The sequence below is a fragment of the Symphalangus syndactylus genome, chromosome 6 (assembly GCF_028878055.3).
Source record: "Symphalangus syndactylus isolate Jambi chromosome 6, NHGRI_mSymSyn1-v2.1_pri, whole genome shotgun sequence".
NCBI classification, from domain to species: Eukaryota; Metazoa; Chordata; class Mammalia; order Primates; family Hylobatidae; genus Symphalangus; species Symphalangus syndactylus.
This window is the reverse complement of record NC_072428.2, coordinates 122,128,850-122,148,885: the sequence shown is the minus strand read 5'-3', so window position 1 is coordinate 122,148,885 and position 20,036 is coordinate 122,128,850. Positions and strand designations below refer to the sequence as shown.

Below are 20,036 nucleotides of genomic sequence, written 5' to 3'. Positions count from 1 at the left end.
TTGAGGATTTTTGGATGGAAGCTGGATAATCATCTGTGGATAAAGGTCAGTACGGTGATTGGGTGAAAATACTGTGCCAATCATTGCCATGGGCAGACTGAGGTAAACGGTGTCCTTAGCGTCTTTATCTAGAACATAGGAGTGATCTTATATGTATGTGTGTGTGTGTGTGTGTGTCTGAAACAATATAGCACATGGAAAATATGTGGAAGGGGATGGAGGTAGTGGAATGGACACTGAATTGAATGCTTGTACCAAGTTAACCATGTTAATTAGAATCACAGCAGTATCCCATGCTGCCTATCAGAGCCAGTTACTCAATTGGACAACCATACCAGGTTGCAACATACCAATTATTAAAATATTAAAACATGTCCCTGCTGATAGGTGAAGAGCCACCCCTCGGAGGCCCACCTCCCCCATGCCTTCAGTATTCATTTACTGGTTTATTGAATGCCACATTTTGAGCTAGTTTTGCAGGTACTATTATCCCCATTTTAGAGGTGGGAAAACTGAGCTTCAAAAAGATCATACAATTATATATCCCAGATTATCAACTGGGTTATTAATAGAACTGGGACTAAAAGGAAAACAAACTGTTCTTCTCTATACTTAACACAACAGCAAATGCGTGGGGCTTTTTTCCACACCAAGCAATTCTCCAGTCCTCTGCAGAAACCACTTGGGTAGCCTAGAACTCAATTCATTTCTGACACTACCTGCCCAGAGTGAGCATTAGATCTCACAAGTTAAAGGGCTGAGTCCCACAAGACTGTCTCCACTTCAGATGCCAATTGCAAATCTGAGGTTGTCACCTGCAGTTCTGACCCACCAGTTATAAGTCAGGGGCTCCCACAATCCCCTCCTCAGATTGGATAATTTGTTATAACAGGTCACAAAACTCAGGGAAACATTTACTTACGTTTACTAGTTTCTTTAAAAGGGTGTTGCAAAGGATACAGATAAACAGCCAGATGCAGCAGTGCCTAGAGCAAGGTATGGGAAGGGGCACAGAACTTCCTTTTCCTCTCTGGGCACCACCCTCTCAGCATCGCCACCTGTTCACCACCAGAGAAGCTCTCCAAGCCCCTTCACTTAGGGTGTTGATGGAGGCTGCTTTACATAGGCATGATTGATTAAACCATTGCCCACTGATGGTTGAACTCAATCACCAGCCCCTCTCCCTTCCCCAGAGGAAGGGGCTGAAGTGCCACCCTCTAATTACATGTGTGGATCCTCTGGCAACATACCCCCATCCTCCAGGAGTCACCTCATGAACATAAACTCAAGTATGGTGGAAAAGGGCTTACTGTGAATAACAAAAGATGCTCCTTTTCCCCCAGTCATTCAGAAAACTCCAAAGGTTTTAGAAGCACCATGCCAGCAGCCAGAGGAAAAGACCCAATGTATATTTCTGATGTCACAATATTCCAGGGACTGCACAATTCATCGAATCCAAACCAACCTCTTCATTTTATGGGTAAAGAGACCCAGAGGGTTTGAGGGGCTTGCCCAAGGCCAAATGGCTGGCAGATCTCCTGTCTCATAGCACATGGAACATGCAACTTTACAGTGTCACTTGCCAGAAGTGGAGGCTGCTGTTCGGGGAGCAGTGGCCAGAACTGGGACCTCCCTGCCAGTCTCCCTTGTGTTTGGGACACTTGGAGCTATTTAAGTTAGGCAGACTTATCCTAAGATGTGAAGCCCAGAGGAGTGAAATAAGCTGGGTGGGAACTGCTGGGGTATTTGCAGAAAATTACATGGAGGCAGGAGCAAGGGAGATGGCTCTTTTGGAAATGAGGTGGGAAAAGGGAGCAGATGAGGGACAAGACGCAACCTGGGTTGGGAGGAAAGGACAAACATTTGCTGAATGTCCACTCACTCTGGGCCAGATGCTTTATATGTGTTAGTTTATGGAATCCCCATAATGGTCATTTGGGGGAGGAATTTTCAATCCCTATTCATGGTTAAGCCAAGCAATGGTGAGAGCACTTGTTCAAGACACTGAAACTAGCCGGGGAGAGGGGAGACAGACTTGCTCTCACAGTTACAGGATTCTCAGCCAGACTCCTGCTGGGTGAGGAGCCTTCAAGGTGAAGAAGATAAAGGTCTGGGTGCCCTGAGTCCCTGGGCCATGAAACAGGGCCTCGGGCTCACGTCCTGGAGGAACATGAAAGTTTATCTGAAGTTGCCCTGGAGTGTCAGATCTGTAGGTAATTTTGTATCTGGAATCTCAGCGCGAGGCAGGTCAGGATCTGGGATGCTGGGGTGGGAGGAAGGGGCAGGGTGGTGGAAGTGGTCCCTTCATGCCTTGTTGCCTAGGGAGAAATTGCCATTTTACATTTCAATTAGGAGGGACACTGGGGTCAATCAGCAGCGCCACTAGAGGAAAATGTGCCCAGCCCAGCCCTGGGCCTCTCCAATTATTATTAATGAACTTACTCTCAGAGCTGCCAACCTTTTTATATGCAAACTAGGCCTTTATGGGGCTACTGATAATCAGGACTCATTAGAGAACTCATCACAAGCCTCACTAAGAATCTTACAGGGGACGTGGGAGACAGGTTTTGCTGCTGCCCTTGTCCTGGATAAGAACAGTCCAGCCCCCAGGCAGGGTTCCAGCCTAGCTCCGGAGGGTTTCACAGCTCCAAGTCCCCTGGACTTCAGGGGGACCCTTGTTGACTGACCAGCCCATCCTGAGGTGGTCCTGCCCACTGCTGGGAACTCTCCTGTTTCGTGAAGGGCAGAAACTTGGCAACTCAGGCAGTTGGCATCTGAGTTCTTCAGCTACCAGCTCATCTGTTGATACTGAGCCCTTCTTTCTCCTCTCCTTGCCTCAGTTTCTCCTTCACAAAATAGATGGGGTCCATGAGGGTAGTCAGAGGATTCTGAGATTCCTGTACCATCAGTGCCTCATTTCTCAGTGGCAACATGTGGATGTGGGAGGTGGAGGGAAGAGATTCCAGGGCCTCCCAGCTCTCACTCCCAATACGACCAGATCTGATTCCCTCCACGGACTGTGGCAAGAGGGAGAGTCAGGCTCCTTCCTGCTTCAGGGGAGGGGAAGCTGCCCAGGGCTCAGGCAGAGGGAGGGTGGAGTTGAGTGGAGCCTGGACTCACAGAAACCCCACTCTCAAGGATCTGCTCTCCTCGAGCTGCCAACATCACTCTGCTCTCGCTTCAGTTCTGAGCTCCATCATTTTCACAAATCGCTTCTTTCCTCTGTGTGCCACATTCCCACCTTGCTAGAGCAGCGGCTGTGGTGGGGGCACAGGATGGAGCTGCTAAGACTCTCCCCAAGTGGCTACCTGGCGTCTCCAGAGACCCACACGCTGTAGAGCCTCAGACCACACGCAAGGTGGAGGCCAAGACCAAGGCCCCTGTTCTCTTCCTGCTGGCCCGCCTCCCTGCTGCTCCTCTTCATTGTTTTATAATTGTGGCAAAATATACATATCATAACATTTACCATCTGAACCGGTTTTAAGGATACAGTTCAATGGCGTTAAGTACATTTCACATTGTTGTACAGCTGTCACCACCATCCCCAACTGAGGCTCTGTTCCCGTCAAACAACTACTCATCCTGCCTCCCCTTAGAAATCACCATTCTACTTTCTGTCTCTATGAATTTGACTGTTCAAGGGACCTCCTACAAGTGGAACCCTGCAGTATTTGCCATTTTGTGGCTGGCTCATTTCACTGAGCATAATGTCCCTAAGGTTCATCCATGTTATAGCAGAGTTTCCTCCCTTTTTAAGGCTGAGTAATATTCCATTGTATGAATAGGCCACATTTTGTTTACCCATTCATTCCTCAGTGAGCACCTGGGTTGCTTCTACCTTTTGGCTGTTGTGAATGATGCTGTTGTGAACATGGGTGTGCAGATTTCTGAGTCCCTGTTTTCAGTTCCTCTGGGCATGTAAACCCAGGAGTGGAATTTCTGGATCTGCGGCTCCTCTTTCAGCTGCCCTTCAGGATAAAGGTGTGAGCAGCCTGTAGGGTTGTGGGAGGAGGGATTAGTTTAATGGGCCTGGGGCACTCCCATGAAGCAAGGCTCCACTGCCGGTCCATCTGTGGACCATGGTCTTGCTCTTCCAGCTTCCTCTCTGTCTCCTAGCTTCCCTTATAACTTTCTCTCTCCCTTTCTTGCTTCCATTTCCCCTGCCTCTCTTTCCCTCCTCTTTTCTTGTTGGATGATCAGAAAGGATAGAGGGAACAACCACTCCAAATCATGGAATCATAATGGGTTAAGATCGACAGGGCCTTGGAGTCCCACTCAACTGATAGATAAAGAAATTGAGTTTCAAATGGGCTGTGATGTGCTCAGAGTTCCAGAGCTCATCAGCAGCTCAGGGGTACCAGAGCTAGCTCAAGCCTTCTCCCTCTGAGCCTAAGTCTTGTTATGGTATAGCTCACAATGGCACAGGGAGATATTTGGCTCATGTTTGCTCTGGGACCTGGGAGGGACAGCTGCCAGTTGCCTAACTGCCTAGAACCCCTCCCTTCCACCATTTCCCAGTGGCTTCCTTTCTGCCTTACTCTGCTGAGGACAAGTGTTAAGGTGCAGGGAGAGAAGCCTCTGCTGAGAGTTGCTGGTGAGCCCATGACAAAGCACCATCAGAAGGAACATGTGCGTCATGCTTTTTGATGATCAACCTGCCCAGGAGCCATCTGTCTTGGCATGTCCCAGACAGTGCCACAGATAGAGGAATCTGGAGGATGGTGGGACCTGCCTGGCACAGGGGATGCCCAGGCCATGATTGTCTTATGGAAGGCCTCACGCCTGCCCACATCCATCAGCAGGAGCTAGAATACTGACTCTCCTCCACCCAGCTCCTGAGAATACAGCAACATACCAGCTCCTACCACTCAACTGGGCAGAGCACCCACCCTCCTTCTTCTGACCTCCTTATGTCCCCAGCCCTCCCTGGACAAAGCCGATAGCCCCAGGAAAAAGGGGCCCAGTGATTCACTGTCTCCATCCCAAAGGCCATCTGGGCTCCTGTGGCTCCAGGGCTAAGTGTGCCCATTGCTAGCATCTAGAAAGAGCTCAGAGTGTTTCTACTCTGAGAGGCATTTCTTTGGGGCCAGGACATCCTAGAGCTTGGTCAGAAGCTTCTGGATTTATAAGGCCTCTTAGGGCCCATTCCAGAACATTCTCAAACATCAGATTCAGCCCATGTAGGAAAGGCCCTCCTAACCTCCCTGTGGCAGTCAAGACTCACATTCCAGGGGCAGAGCAGGGCCCAGGGCTTTGCCTCTCTGCGGAGCTTCTCACATGGTCTATGCATCCCAATTCTTGACAGCCTGGAACTTAGCATGCAAAGAGATCATCAGTCCCCAGTGGGAGGGGAGGCCTAGCCCTCAGAGGCAGTCTCTACTAGGGTAGAAGGGTGCCAGGAGGAGGCTACAGGAGTGTCAGAGAATCTGGATTGCATAAGGAAGGTATTCATGGAACCCAAAGAGGGTGGGGACCACCTCAAGATATGACACTAGGACCCCAGATTCCTCAGTTTCATTTCTGTCCTCAGTGCATTGCCCACTGGGAGGGCACGAGCACCTTGGGGGTCACCTGTGGGTGTGTCCATGGAAGGGTGGAGATGGAACGTCTGGCTTATGTCTGCAGAGGTCCTTGCTCGTTTGGTTTCCTGGCTGCCCAGCCTGAGCCATGCCCTCTGTCCCCAGGACTGCCCCCAGCTGCTGCGAGTGGACAAGATCCTGGTGCCTGTGGAGGTGATCAAGCCTATCACGCTGAAGGCCAAGAACCTCCCCCAGCCCCAGTCTGGGCAGCGTGGCTACGAATGCATCCTCAACATCCAGGGCAGTGAGCAGCGGGTGCCCGCCCTGCGCTTCAACAGCTCCAGCGTACAGTGCCAGAACACCTCTGTGAGTCGCCCAACCCTGCCCACCGCCAAACCAGGCCCCAGTCCACCCGCATCACTGTTGTCTTCCAGGAGCCAAATCAGCTCAACCCTGCAGTCATTTCCTTAACACGCACAAAACTGCCCACCTGCTTCCCCCATGCCTGCTGGCACATCCCAGCCCCACAACACCTGCCCCAGCAGCGTGCTGGGTTCTGAGGTCACCCAGGGCCTGGCCCTAGTTGTAAATGTTTTGTGATGAAGGTTGTCCGTGCAAGACAGGATTAGAAGGGAGATTGGACCAGCTGTGGAGCTGTGAGCCCTGTTTGTGGGCAGACGCTGGGCTCCAGGAACCTTCATGTCCATCCTCTTTCCTGAGAATCTCTGAAAGCCCTGTGCCCTGCCTTCTTGACAAGCCCCAGAGACATCCCACCACCTTCACATCTACATAGGGGCTGTTTCTCAGCAGAGAAGGCTTCTGAGACAGACCAAGCATTGGCAGGAGGAAATAACAAACGGGAAGGAGCTGGCCAGGAGAGTGCTGCTTAGATCAGCGCAAACCCTGCCCAATGTGTAGCAAATCCACATTAAGCCCAAGCCCTATCAATGAGTCGTCAGCAGCCCCCAGGCTGCCGACAGCTGTCTACCTAATTCCTAGGTACCCCACAGTGAACCCCACCTGTGTATCACCTTTCCTGACTTCCTTTTGCACCTGCCATGTTGCCTTTCCAGCTACTGCTCTGGTCTCTCTCTCTCTTTCTCTATTTCTGGGCTCCTTTCTTTGTGCCCAGATGCTCAGAGACAAACACTAGACACATAGATTCAGAACATTTTCAAGTCGTAGGAACTTTAAAGTTTTTCTTCACTGCACAAAAGAGAAAGTAAAGGCCTGGAAGCAGGGGCAGATCTAGGTTTGTGGGGTGAGACATACCATTCTTTAAGACCAAAATATAATAAGTACAAATTAGATACATAGGCCTTAGAAGGGGCTGTGTGTGCAAGTGTAGGCCCAGAAGCTGAGCTCTAATTCACTTTGGGGTAATGCACCCCAAAATGTGCCTGAAGGTAAGTGACTTGCTCAAGGCCACACAACTAGTGAGTGGCAGAGGTGGCCTGGATTTGAGGACCCCTCCTGTGTCACACTTCTTCCTATGTATTCTTCTAGTTGCTCCCGGGCACTTACGTGCAGTGTCTGTATTTGGAGATGTGATGTGCGACCAGGAGAGTCCCAGACAAAGGATTTCGTGGGACACCCTACTCTTCCTGCAGGAAGTAGTCCAGGGGGAATTGGAGCTCAGAGAGGCCCACACACTTGCCCTAGGTCACTCGGCACTACAGGGATAGAACTGGTCGCTGCTCTCACAACCTCTGAAACCCCAGAAGTTGTCCCATGGCATCCTGTGTGCCCATCCCCCTCCTCCCCTGGCTGCCAGGCTATTTTTCAGATTTCTGCTGCACTCCAGATTAAACCTGTGAGCAAAGGAGATATTAAACACCTCCTGTTTCCCCATAAATTCTGAGTTCAAGCAGATCAGCCCCAAGGGTTTGGCTCAAGTCATTCTCTCCAAAACAAGACCCTCCCTATAGAAAGAGACCTCCATCTGGGCCTCACATTTGACTCTGTGGAAGGCTGGTGAGGATCTGAAGCTGTGGGGAAAATAGCCTTGTTTCTTCAGAGAAGCTGCCCCAAGGATCTGGGGATGTCAGGAGGGTAGATAGAGCCTGTGGGCCTCAGATGGCTGTGCCCAAGAGAGGGAAATGAGTGTCATAAAACTGGGCCCCATGGCCTGGCCTTTGGTTGACTCCGTTAATAGACAAAGATACTCCAGACAGCAGCATTAGTTAGTCTTCTAAATCCCTTGGTCAGAAGTTCCCTTGTGCCCTTGGGACTAACTTTAGCTTCCAAGAAGCTTGCTGGGACCCTCTGCCATTCTATTGACTGCCAGAATTGGAAGTAGATTGTGTTGAAATGTCCTCAGCATTTCCCAGGCCAAGAGCTGCCTGATCAAATGAGTCCTTAGCCATCACAGGGAACTCCCCGAACGTGGGTGTGAAATCAGAGCCTCCTGGGAACAAGAACACAAACAGGGTCTCAGCAGCGCCAGGCAGATGAGTGCTGTCTCCTCCTTCATGGTGTCCCAATGGGGTACATGGAGCTGGCACCCTGGTCGGCACCCATGGGAAAAGGAAGGGAACGGCTGGGCTCCAGTGTGCGCACAGTCTGTTTGTCAGATGTTGAATCCTTGGACCTCAAGAAATCAGCAAGTGACATAGCTCCTCCCCTGGGAATTTCACATCTGGAAGCCTGATGTCCCAGGACACAGTGTTGAGTTCTACTTCCAGCCCCTGTTGGCATTGGAGCTGGAAGCCTGGAAGCTGTGGCTCCCTTCACCAAGAAGAGAACCTGATGTTGAAGCTCCTGGCCCATGCCCTGCCCCCAACTCAGGACCTGAGGAGGGCTCCCGCTGCACTCTGGCCCTCTAGAGTTCAGAGCTGCGGCCTCTCCATCCACCATGGGCCAGGTCTGGGTGCCCCCAGGTCACTGCTTCCAAAGCAGCTCAGCTGACTTTGCCTCCATGACTTTTTAATTTTGACACCATTAGTTGTAGGAGAGGTGATTTCTCTACCATCTTAAAGTCTGAGAAAGAAACTGAGGCAACAGGAGGGGTGCCCCTCAGACAGTAGAATGCAGGAGGAGTCCCTTCTGCTTACTAGGACCCACTGGAATCACATGGTTCAGGAGGGCTCAGCTCTGACATTTCCCAGGAGCCTCTCTTTTTATGGGGGGCAGTGGAATCCCAGTTTAAATGCTGGTCTGGGTCAGGTTGCTGCTTGCCATCAAGCAATTTCCATCAAATATCTTTGGGGTCATGATCAGGGGCAACCCTCCCCCACCACAGTTACAGAAAACAGGGTACCATCAGACAAGAATAGACCTGAGAGGGTATCTAATTAATCCTGTTACAGATGAGGTCTCCAAGGCCCAGAGAGGGCAAGTGACCATCTCCAGATCACCCAGCAAGTAAGGCACAAATTCAGAACTTGAATCCAGTTTCATAACACATCCCCTAATCAAAGGCTGAGCAAAGAACAGCAGCGAAGGGCACTTTCTACCCCAGCTTTGGTGTTATTCCTGGGAGTACAGTCTGATCAGCCTCAAAGAGGATTGTGCGGAAGAAGAAATTGTTTCATTTCCTAAATCTGTGAACAATCGGAGACAGCCTTGGACAAGGGATCTAACAAAGAAATCCATGAGTTTGTGATGGCAGAAGGAGGTGGGTGATAAATTGGTCTCAAAGGAGAGCAGAGAAAAAAGAAAATTCAGTGTGGGAGTGACACTGGGCTGGGGTGGTGGAGCCACTTCCAACCCCATTATGCGGGGACAGGCCTTGAGCCAATGGCTGCAGCCCCCAGGGGCTGGTGGGAGGAGGACAGGGTGGACTCACAGGCAGCAGTGGAGGGGAAGCAACTGTGGGTATTCGTGGCCTACTTTAGATCAAGGCTCTAGGAAAATGTCAAGTGCTGCTAATAATAGTGTGTGGCCACCAGCTCTCAGAGGCTGCCAATCATGCCAGTGAGGGGGCTGCAAAGGGCATCTGGCTGGCTGAAGTGCTGGTCATGAGGGCCGGGGACAGGCCCAGCTTCCACGGACTCATGGTGGCCTCTGGTTTTCTCTTGGCACCTTCATTTACCACGTGCAAAACAGGGATAGGGGAGCAATAGGAAGAGAACTTGTCCCCTTTCTACTTTATTGGGACATGGCTGAAAAGGGGTCAGCAGAGCCCTCTGGACTAGAGATGGACACAGTGTACATACCAGCTTCTTGTGTAGCATTAGGTTGTTGAGATTTGTTTGCCCAAATGGCAGAACTTTCCAGCAAAATATCTTAGATCTTGGGACAAGGGACTGGCTGGAGGAAAGAATGTCTCAGTTATATCGAGGTCTCATTTTTGCTTTAGAAGTAGAAGCTGAGGTTCACACTTTCCCAGGGTAATGGGGAAAGTCATCCATTAGCCCCGCATGGTGTGCCAGACCTTGATTGAGACACTTAACCTCCCGGCCTCCAGGAGCCTGGAGCCTGTCCTCCCTGGGCTCTGAGCTTTGTGCAGATTAACTGCCCGCTGATTGCAGAGAGCTATATAAATGCTAAGTGGAGTGGAGATGGGGGGATCCTGGGGGATGGGAGCCCGCGGTCCAGGCTCCCAGCTGTCTGCAGAGGCAGAGAGACTCCGTCTGCCATGACCACCCCTTTCCCCTACCCTTCCCCAGGCACGTTGCAGGTCATCCACAGGAGAGACAGCCTCCAGGAACAATGGAAACTTCCCTAGAGACAGAGCAGGGCTGGAGAGGGGGAGCACACGGGGTTAACGATTTCTCTAATAAATCATTAGATCCCAGGATTGGGGGAAAGAAAGAGAAAGAAATGCCCAGCACATGTGATCCTAATGTCTTTTTTATTTTCAGTTTCTTCAAAGAGAAAATTCGTGCTTGCACACATGCACACACACACACACACATACACACACACACATACCAGAACACATAAGCGTTCTCATATGCATACGTCCCCATACATATTAAGAGTCTGGCACAGGAACACTCAATGCATGGCTGCTGTTATTTTTCTGCACAAACATAAACATAGGCAACATGAATATAGTTTTGCATAGCATCCCCAACTGTATGCACATAGACTAAAATACACAATCACATTTGAGTGCTTAGACTATATGACAGATACTATGCTCAGAGCATGCTGCGCATGATCTTGAATCCTTACGCCAATCCAAGGAGATGTGAACTGCTTTGAATTCCCACTTTACCAATGGGGAAACTAAGACTTGGATTATCTGCTCATTTCACACAGCTGGTCACTGGCAGAACCACTTTGTGGAACTGTGTGGTGTGTCTGTATATCTATGTGTGTGTGTGCATTTATGGACATATAGATAACATGGAGATGTGTGCTCACGTCTCCTCAAGTCAGCACGCACATAAACACATTTGGGTACACAGATGCTCACATGCATATGTATGTAGGATTCTTTGCCTTCCTCTCTCTGGGATGTGAGGTCCTTCCTGAGAGGGGGCATGAGGATTTATTGATCTTTGACTAACATACTCCTGGCCACCACCTGCTGCTTCCACTTTGTGTCTTGGCCAGACCCAGGCCTGAAAGCAGAAGCCAGGCTCCCATCTTGACATAGCCACTGTCAGCATCCCTCCTACAGGTCAGAGCTCAGCCTGCCCCAGCACTGCCTCTAGGTGATCAGATGGTGCTCAGCTTGGGGTGAAACAGCCGGCCCTGCTCAGACCCATTCAGGCAGCAGCTTGAAGCCTGTTGAGATCACCTTTCCCCACTGGGACTTTCAAGGAGAGAGATGGGAAAGATGGGAAGAAATTGAATATGGCTGGAGGAGGGAACTGGAAGCCTGGAAGTTCTCTCTCTATCTCTCTCTGTCTTTCTCTGTCTCTCTCTCTGTCACACACACACACACACACACACACAAATACACACAAGGAGGGAGGGCATCCCTCTCTTATACCCTTCTCCCTCCACTGGGGCAGTCATCTGCCTCCCTACTTCTAACAGACTGCGGGGATTCTCTAACTTTAACCAGCACCAGAATCACAGAGTAGTTCTCAAAATGCTCGTCTTTAGAGATTCCAGTCCGGCAGATCTGGGATGGGCCCTGGAATCTGCATTTTAGTAGGCCCCCTGGGTGATTCTGCTGAAGGAGTCCATAGACCACTCTAAGAACCACCGGTCTAAAATAGAAGAGGTTTTCAAGACAACTTACGACCACCCAGCCTGACCCAGCTGCAGAGACAACCTCTGGGGAGTTGATGATTAAGTTCTATGATGATCAAAGTTTCCACTGTGGTTTCTGCAGGGCTAGGAACCTTTGCTTTACTCTGTGAGCTCGGACCCTGGCCTTGGCCCAGGTGCCATTGGTCAAATGAGAGATTCAATGAGGGGGGTGCAGTGCAAACTCCTCCACTGTGGGACAAACACCGAACTTGGCTCTCTGGCCCTGGCACGTGTTGCCAGGGAGGAAGTTAGAACTCTGGATGCTAGGGCAGAGCCAGGAGTGGCTGGAGGTATGTCCTCCTGCGGTTGCTGTATGAGGGCAACGTCAAGTCACAGTCTGTTCTCATGGGAGCACATTCAGTAACTCAGGAATTTAGGGTGATTTTCTGCATTAAAGATTAGAACATCTCCTTTAGAAGCTCCTACAAATAGGGTGCAGACCTGTCCCTGCCCAGAGGCAGAGGTGTGGACAGTAGCCCTCTGAGATTATTCCCAGATGTATTTTCCCATGTCCTGTGGCCACCCTCCCTGTCCATGAAGGTGCCATGGCCAATTTGGAGGACGGAGCCTCAGTGGCCTCCTGTGATATCCATCAACATCCCCCTAGCCCAGCCCTCCAACTTTTTAATTCAAATTAAATTTGAATTAAAAGAGCCCATAGGTTCTGCAAACACGACTTCAAACCTGGTCCTCTGGACTAACCTCTTTCAACAAATTGCCAGGCCTCAGCCCCTCCTATGCAGAAAATCTGTCTCAATTCCATTCCTCCATCCTGCCCCTTGTGGCGAGCAGAGTTGGCTGGAATAATGAGAAAATCACCAGGTAAGGGTTGGAAATTGCTGCCCAGGGTGGGCTCTAAGTTCCCTCTGCTAACCCTCTTTCTCTGGAGACTGAGAGGGATCTGCTATGGGAAGGCAGACTAAGGGGCATCATGCCTGGGGACTGCCCCCTCCACCAGCATCTTCAAGCCAGCACCTCCCTCTTCTCTCCACCCTCCACCTCTTATCTCTTAGCCAGGTAGGGGAGCAGGACCCTGAGGAGCCCTCCGAGGACAGGAGTACAACAGGAATCTGGGCATGAGCCTGGCTTTGAGCTGGTGACTGTCGGCAGCATCCAGGCCCAGATTCCCAGATTTGTCCTCCAGGGTCCTCAGGATTTCCTCCCTCACCAACAAGCTCCCATCTAGTCCTCTTCTCTCTTAGCCCCCAGCCTCTCATCCCCCTAGGGTGTAGCTCCTTCATTTCTTAGTCTCTGCAAACACCGCCCTGCCTGGGAAGTGATTACCGCTCCCCAGGTCTTTGGTAAAACATCCACCTACCCTGGACATTTCCTGGAAATTAGAGTTCCCCAATCTAATTGCAGACTTGGGAGGGCCTAGGGATCAGGGTTTTCCTGGGCAGCCAGGGAGGAAGTGGACTCCTCCCTCGGTTTTACCTCTCAGGAAAGCCCAGGGGTTGGGAGCAGGCCTCCTGCCTGAGGCCCACAGAAGATGACCTGGTGGCTTGCTCCCATCTGCTCCTTGAGCCGGCATCCACAGGGGCATGCTTGGAGGCCTGGCCCACCCCTGTGTTATTTTCCACCCCCTCTGATATACACTTCCCTGCCTGTACACATAGGTGCCTGCGCATACTTGTGTGCACACAGGTAGACACATGCACACAGGCACAGTCTTGGCCAGTCCTTAGCCCGTGAGCTCTTAACGGCCCTAGGCTGATCACTGGGGCCCTCTCTAGAACTCTCTGTGACCCCACTTTCTTCTTTCCTCCTCCCCGACCTGGCTGCAGTATTCCTATGAAGGCATGGAGATCAACAACCTGCCCGTGGAGTTGACAGTCGTGTGGAATGGGCACTTCAACATTGACAACCCAGCTCAGAATAAAGGTGTGGAAGGGCTGGGGCCTGGCAGGGGAGGGAGGGGAAGGGATGAGGTAGAGAGGGAAGGAGCTGCCCTGCATTCTTGCAGGTGTTGTTCTGCCCCCGCCTCCTAGTGGCTGTCCCTCTCCCTGTGAGCCCCTCCTTCACAGCCTCTCCACCATCTGTGCTTCTCAGTTACTTCTTGAGCATGGGTTCTGCATAGCTTGACCTGGGCTGGGGGCTTCTGGTAGGAGGTGGCGTGCAGAGGACTTCCTGGGAAGGGCTGCTGAGTGCTGAGTGAACGGAGACCCCCAGAGCTTCCTATTTCAGTCCCTCTGCACAGGCCTGGACTTCCTTTCAGGTTCTTTTTTGCATCAGAATAGCTAAGGGGGCAAAGCTGCCCTTTGTGTCCCATCACCCCAGGCTGGGACTGCACTCTTTGTCTCTCTCTGGGCCCCTCCTGTCCCCACTGCCATTCCCAAGCACCCCTTGCCCTTGCCCTTCCCCTCTGCAGTTCACCTCTACAAGTGTGGAGCCATGCGCGAGAGCTGCGGGCTGTGCCTCAAGGCTGACCCAGACTTCGCATGTGGCTGGTGCCAGGGCCTGGGCCAGTGCACCCTGCGCCAGCACTGCCCTGCCCAGGAGAGCCGGTGGCTGGAGCTGTCTGGTGCCAACAGCAAGTGCACAAACCCCCGCATCACAGAGGTAAGCCGGGGTCAGGCCTCCTGCTCCAAATGGGCAGGCTCCAGGCTGCTATGCCACACCCTGTGGAAACTCTGCCCAGCCGTGGTGTCGGTCACCCAGTGGTCACCGGATGGACTTGGTTGCTCCGACTGGCTGGGTGGTGCCCTAGTTTTCCTTCACGGCTTCCCCAGAAGCTTAGGCTTGGATCAGAGACTCCTGTTGGGGCTCGACTGTCCTCAACAAGGGGCTCAACTGTCCTGTTGGAGTCTCCGAGGAGCTGTGTCAAAAAGGACTCAGTCCTAGCCAGCCCCTTCCCTCGTCTGTAAGAGCCTCAGTGGCAAGGCCTGAAGTTCCACCAGTGGCACCCTCACCAAGTGTCAGCCCGTGATTGGAGGTTGCATGGGCGTTGGGGCACAGCCTGGCTCTGGGAGGTGAAGAAGGTCACAACAGAGAGGCCTTTGAACTCCCCCAAAGCAAGCCCTGAGCTGTAAGATGGAGCACAGTTTAGGGGGACCAAAGGGACACAGGCCATGGAGCGAAGACCCGGGAGAGGAACACGGGGAAGAGCTAAACATGCAGACACGGGGTCCCAGAGAACGGGGTTTGAATCCAGGCTCCACCAGCTGTTTGCTGAGTACCTTGGGGCTAAATCACCACTATCTCCACACCTCACCTTCCTCACATGTGCGGTGGGCCTGAGCATCCCTCTTACATGGGAGTTGGAAGGATTTCACGCGCGCCTACAGGCAAGGTACCTCGCTCCGGGCCCAGTGCATGGGGATCTCACCAGCCTCCTCCTCACTCATTGTCACTGGTAAAATCATTCCCAGGGATGTCTAAGCCAAGGAAATCACTGCCCCTGGAGTTCATTTAAGTAGTCTTGTCTCTTCTCCTCCCACTCCTGCACTCTTCCAGCAAGGCTGGAGCCCCTTGCTCCCTCTTAAAATAAAAAAGAGGGCTGCATCTCTCTCTCCACATGCTCCTCCCCCATGGCACCATGGCATCTGTGGCACCATGGCATCTGTGGCACCATGGCATCTGTGGCACCATGGCATCTGTGCCTCCAGCTCAGGGCTGAGCACACCGTAGGTGCTCAATACCTCTTTACCATTGCGGATGCTGGTCAGGATTATGAAGCAGCAGGAAGAGGGAGAAGGAGAGAAGACAGAGACTCAGTCTCTGCCTCAGTGAACAGTGAGGATGAACTGGTACCGGGCTTTGTGCACAGTTTCACAAATGCACACAGTATACAATCACTTAACAGTGGCAGGCACAGTCATAGGCCATATATTTGTGTGATGCCTAATAGTTGCACCACACGTTTACAGCCCTTACCTTGTCAGTCCAAACAACCACCTGTTCTTTTAGGTTCCCAGGGCTGCCATCACAAGGTACTGCAGACTAGGCAGCTTGCATGACAGAAATGGATCATCCTGAAGTTCAGGAGGTAGATGGTCAAGGTCAAGGTGTTGGCAGAATCGGTTCCTCCTGAGGGCTGTGAGGGAAGCGTCTGTTCCCCGTCTCTCTCCTTGACTTGGAGATGACCATCTTCTCCCTGTGTGGCTTCCCATCATTTTCTCTCTGTACATTCCTCTGTGGCCAAATTTCTCTTTTTCATTAGATCGTATTGTACAAAAGCCCATCCTAATAGTCTCCTTCTATTTTGATTGCCTCTGTGAAGACCCTGTCTTCAAATAAGGACACATTCTGCAGACTGGGATTAGGACTTCACCCTGTGACTTTGATGGAAGCACAATTCAAACCCATAATGTCTCCCAGGCCAGGGTTATCATCAGGTTATTATTCTCTTCCAGACAGAGCCTAATGCTCAGAGAGGCACACATACTCTAACCAAAGTGTCAGTAACATGGTCCTGAATCCCAGATCTCCTGAGTAATGTTCTCCTAGGTTATTATTCTCCTCCACTACAATGGTGAGACTTCACACCCCCACTCACAAATCGTGCACGTGCCCAGGGATGTGTGAAAGCAAGAAGCTTCTTGGCTTTTGTGGGTGAACAGCCTCAGCCAGCAAAGCAGCCCCTTGGGGTGGCCCTCAACATGTGCCCCATGCTTCAGACCCTTTATCCTCCACATTCCTGGCTGTACAGGCTCTGAGAGTTTCTCTCAGTCCCCACTTCAGTCTTTTGCATGGTAGGAATCTAAATAGTGATTCTCAGACTTGGAGGAAATATTTGCAGAATTAACCTACAGAATGATCTGGAATAGGAGGACAGGTGGACCTCTCCTCTCCCCACTGCCCCTGACCCCACACCCGGGCCCATGTCCTCCCTTCCCAGTCCCCACCCCTCACCCTCACACCTTCTCTGTGGAACGGCTCCTCCCGGAGCCCTCAACAAGAAACCAACCCAGGGGGCTCTGCGCATGGCAGTGTGTCTGGTGCCATGAGTGGGACTTGCTTTCTTCTTGGCCTACGTCCAAGAAAATCACAGGGAGGAGATGGCAAATTAAACAAATCTCCCTGTGACAAAGGCTATTTACTGCCTCCATACTGGTGTTGGCCCTAGGGGAACCTGGGGAATGAAGGAGTGGGCCACAGATAAAACTCCTTTTTCAGTATGACAAGCCAGGGCTAGAATATCATGGGGACACTGCTTTCAGGTGCCACTGGCACTTTGGGGACTGGCTAGGCGGGCATTTAGGAACAGCACAGACTCTCCCTCTGACCTCCCCCACATCTGTCCACCTCCCTCTCATAGAAATGGGCCTGTGTCTCCAGGGAAGCTGTTTTTCCACTGCAATGGGAATACACTTATGCACAGGCTCACACCCCTGCCCACGCTCACTCACAATCACACCCATCCTCACGGGGATGTGTAGGAGGTGGGAGGTAGCTTTACTGTGGCAGATAAGCCATCTCACCTGGAGAAGCTGCCACTTGGTGGGGAGGGCAGCACAGCCTAATTTCTTCTGCTTCCCCCATCTTTCACCCTCACCCCAGGATAGAATTCCCACTTGTAGTCCTGCAGGGTTGAGGAGAGTTGGATATGCTGAAAAGGGATAGAGATGGAATCTCTGGGCTCCTTCCATTCTAATCCTGCTGACATTGGCTAAGGTCCAGGTGCTGGTGCTCATAGGCACCAGGAATGGAAGCATGCCCTTCTCCGGCCCATGAAACGCTGGGATGAGATTGTATTAACTGTACAGCCGTCACCTCAAAGCAGGCACTTGGATGTTGAGTCCTCACATTTTAATCACGGGTTTTTTGACACTGATTTAGGAGGGAAAGCCAGTACACTTTGACCTGTGTACGAGGGTAAAATTTAAATTAAACCTAAATCTATGTGGTACCAGGCCAAACAACAAAGGCAAAGGAGTTGTGACAAATGCTCATAATAATTCCGGAAAGATGTTTGGACAGTTGTAGGTTTTATTACAGTGCCAATGCAAGACATTAAGGTGGTACTGTTACTGAAAAGCCTACAAGGAGTGAGACAGACCTGCTGTCAGAGATTCAGGATCAGAGGAGGAGGGGGCTGGGAGTGGGAAGGATGAGGAACAGGCACAAAGAATTGTTGCCAGGTAAGTGGCACAAAGAAGGTACCCTGGAATTTAAGTGGAGAGAGAGGAAGAACACAGGGTTATGGGGCAGTGTCATTTGAGAAGGATCTTGAGAGGTGGATAGGGTCACATAGGTGTAGAGGGCTCTGGGTGGATAGGAGGGGTTTTTATTTTCCTTGAGAGTAGAACCAACACAAGCAAATGCTAAAAGGCATGAATCCCAATTTTCTACGAATCACCCAGTAGCATTGCTGGTCATGTTCCGTCCTCTCATCTCTTCTATGAAATGGAAAGATGGGCCGGGCGCGGTGGCTCATGCTTGTAATCCCAGCACTTTGGGAGGCCGAGGCGGGCGGATCACGAGGTCAGGAGATCGAGGCCATCCTGGCTAACATGGTGAAACCCCGTCTCTACTAAAAAATACAAAAAATTAGCCGGGCGTGGTGGCAGGCACCTGTAGTCCCAGCTACTCGGGCTGCTGAGACAGGAGAATGGCGTGAACCCGGGAGGTGGAGCTTGCAGTGAGCCGAGATCAGGCCACTGCACTCCAGCCTGGGTGACAGAGTGAGACTCTGTCTCAAAAAAAAAAAAAAAAAAAAAAAAAGAAATGGAAAGATGTACCATGGGGTTTGCATACTGCTCCTAGTGACACACACAAACACGGACTGCTTTCCTAGAAGCTACTACCCATTGATTACCGCAGGCTTTGGGTGCCCTTGGGGCCTTTGAGCCACTCAGGGACTCTGGGGCAAATGAGACAAGAGCCAGCAGCCTCTCCTTGCCTCATCCACAAGTGAGTGGCAGTATCTTGGTGTTTGTCTAATTATTTCTCTTCCTCCCTCCAGATAATCCCAGTGACAGGCCCCCGGGAAGGGGGCACCAAGGTCACTATCCGAGGGGAGAACCTGGGCCTGGAATTTCGCGACATCGCCTCCCATGTCAAGGTTGCTGGCGTGGAGTGCAGCCCTTTGGTGGATGGTTACATCCCTGCAGAACAGTAAGTGAAGCTGCACACAACGTAGGAGGAACAGGGGAGGGAAGACGGGTTAGTATTAGGGACGTCCTGGTCAGCAACTAGGTGCTCTCAGAGCCTGTTGTGGGGGAAAAGGAGAACCACCCTAATATTCTAGAGTTGGAGGGCAGACTCCCACAACTCCCTGCCTACTCAGCTAGCTAGCTGCCATATTGGGGAAAGTGTAGAGAGGGAAAGGAGAAATAGCTGGGAGAGAAAGGTGACTGTTACCTACTTGGGGTATAAGGCCACATGGAGGGGAGACAAAACAAAATGAAAATCTGCGAGAGAAGTGTAAGTCCAATTTCTTCTGCTGTCCTCAACTTCCCGCTCACATCCCCCCAGCACTGATCCTGTGCTACTCTCTATGGAGACTGACAATGAAATTCACACCCACTCTCAGGCTTGTGGGTGCCTTAGATTATTTTTCTCTTTGAAAGTCTGCTGGCCCTCTGAATGGGTCATTCAGCAAAAGACCTTGACCTATAACCCACCTAGTAGAGGAGGTTCGTGAATCATGCATGGCCTTGTAAATAAGTAAGCACCATTTTCCAGCCCAGCAAACACAACTATGAAATGTTTACCAGCATCATAGAATCTGTATTCCATACCATCTTTGTTGCACCTCCTGGAGTGAAATCTTGTCACTTGTGCTGTATGCACAAGTTATTAACTCTTCGCAAGGCTTCCCCTAGGTATGTGAGTGCAGTTTCCATTTCTGCTTGCTGGGTCTTGCCTAGGTTTACTGATTCTGAACCATCAGTACCGCCATCCTCAATTCCTCCTGATTTCCATGAGGTCTCCCCAAGATGCTCATAGCAGATCAGATGGTTTAAGGATCCAGTCTTGGTAGGACTCACCTCTCTGGTCCGTCACCACTTAGTTACCAAAAGATCTTTCTATGGCTCTTTCAACTTTCTGACATCTTTCTAGAATGAAACCAAAATAGGCCACTGCTAATATATTGTGATTTGGAGAATTTTAAAATATCCTACTTTAGATTTACATAGCCAGATATCAAAAGTATTATTATGAAGCCACATGATTAAAATATTGTGATACCAGTTAGATCAGTAAAGTAAGATAGAGGACCCAGAAAAAGAATGCTCATGCATACAAATTTAGTATGTAATAGAGGTGATATTTCAAATCACCCAAGGAAAGATCATTCAATAATTGATGCAGTTAACTCCCTGGAAAAAGTACAATAGCAGATCCTTATTCCACATTACATACCAAAATAAATTCCAGATGGATTAAGGAGTTAAGTTTTAAAAATGAAACTGTGAAAGG

At 50.9% G+C, this 20,036-nt stretch overlaps 1 protein-coding gene across 2 annotated transcripts in view; it reads left to right on the top strand.

Annotated features, from left to right (window-relative positions):
* PLXNA4 (plexin A4) overlaps positions 1-20,036 on the top strand; it is a 457,179-nt gene that overhangs the window by 363,327 nt on the left and 73,816 nt on the right. For both annotated transcript variants that reach the window (XM_055284053.2, XM_055284054.2), the window contains exons 10-13: positions 5,685-5,885; positions 13,457-13,553; positions 14,041-14,231; positions 18,577-18,728. In XM_055284053.2, coding sequence (XP_055140028.1) covers positions 5,685-5,885; positions 13,457-13,553; positions 14,041-14,231; positions 18,577-18,728 — 641 coding nt within the window. The remainder of the gene's footprint in view (positions 1-5,684; positions 5,886-13,456; positions 13,554-14,040; positions 14,232-18,576; positions 18,729-20,036) is intronic.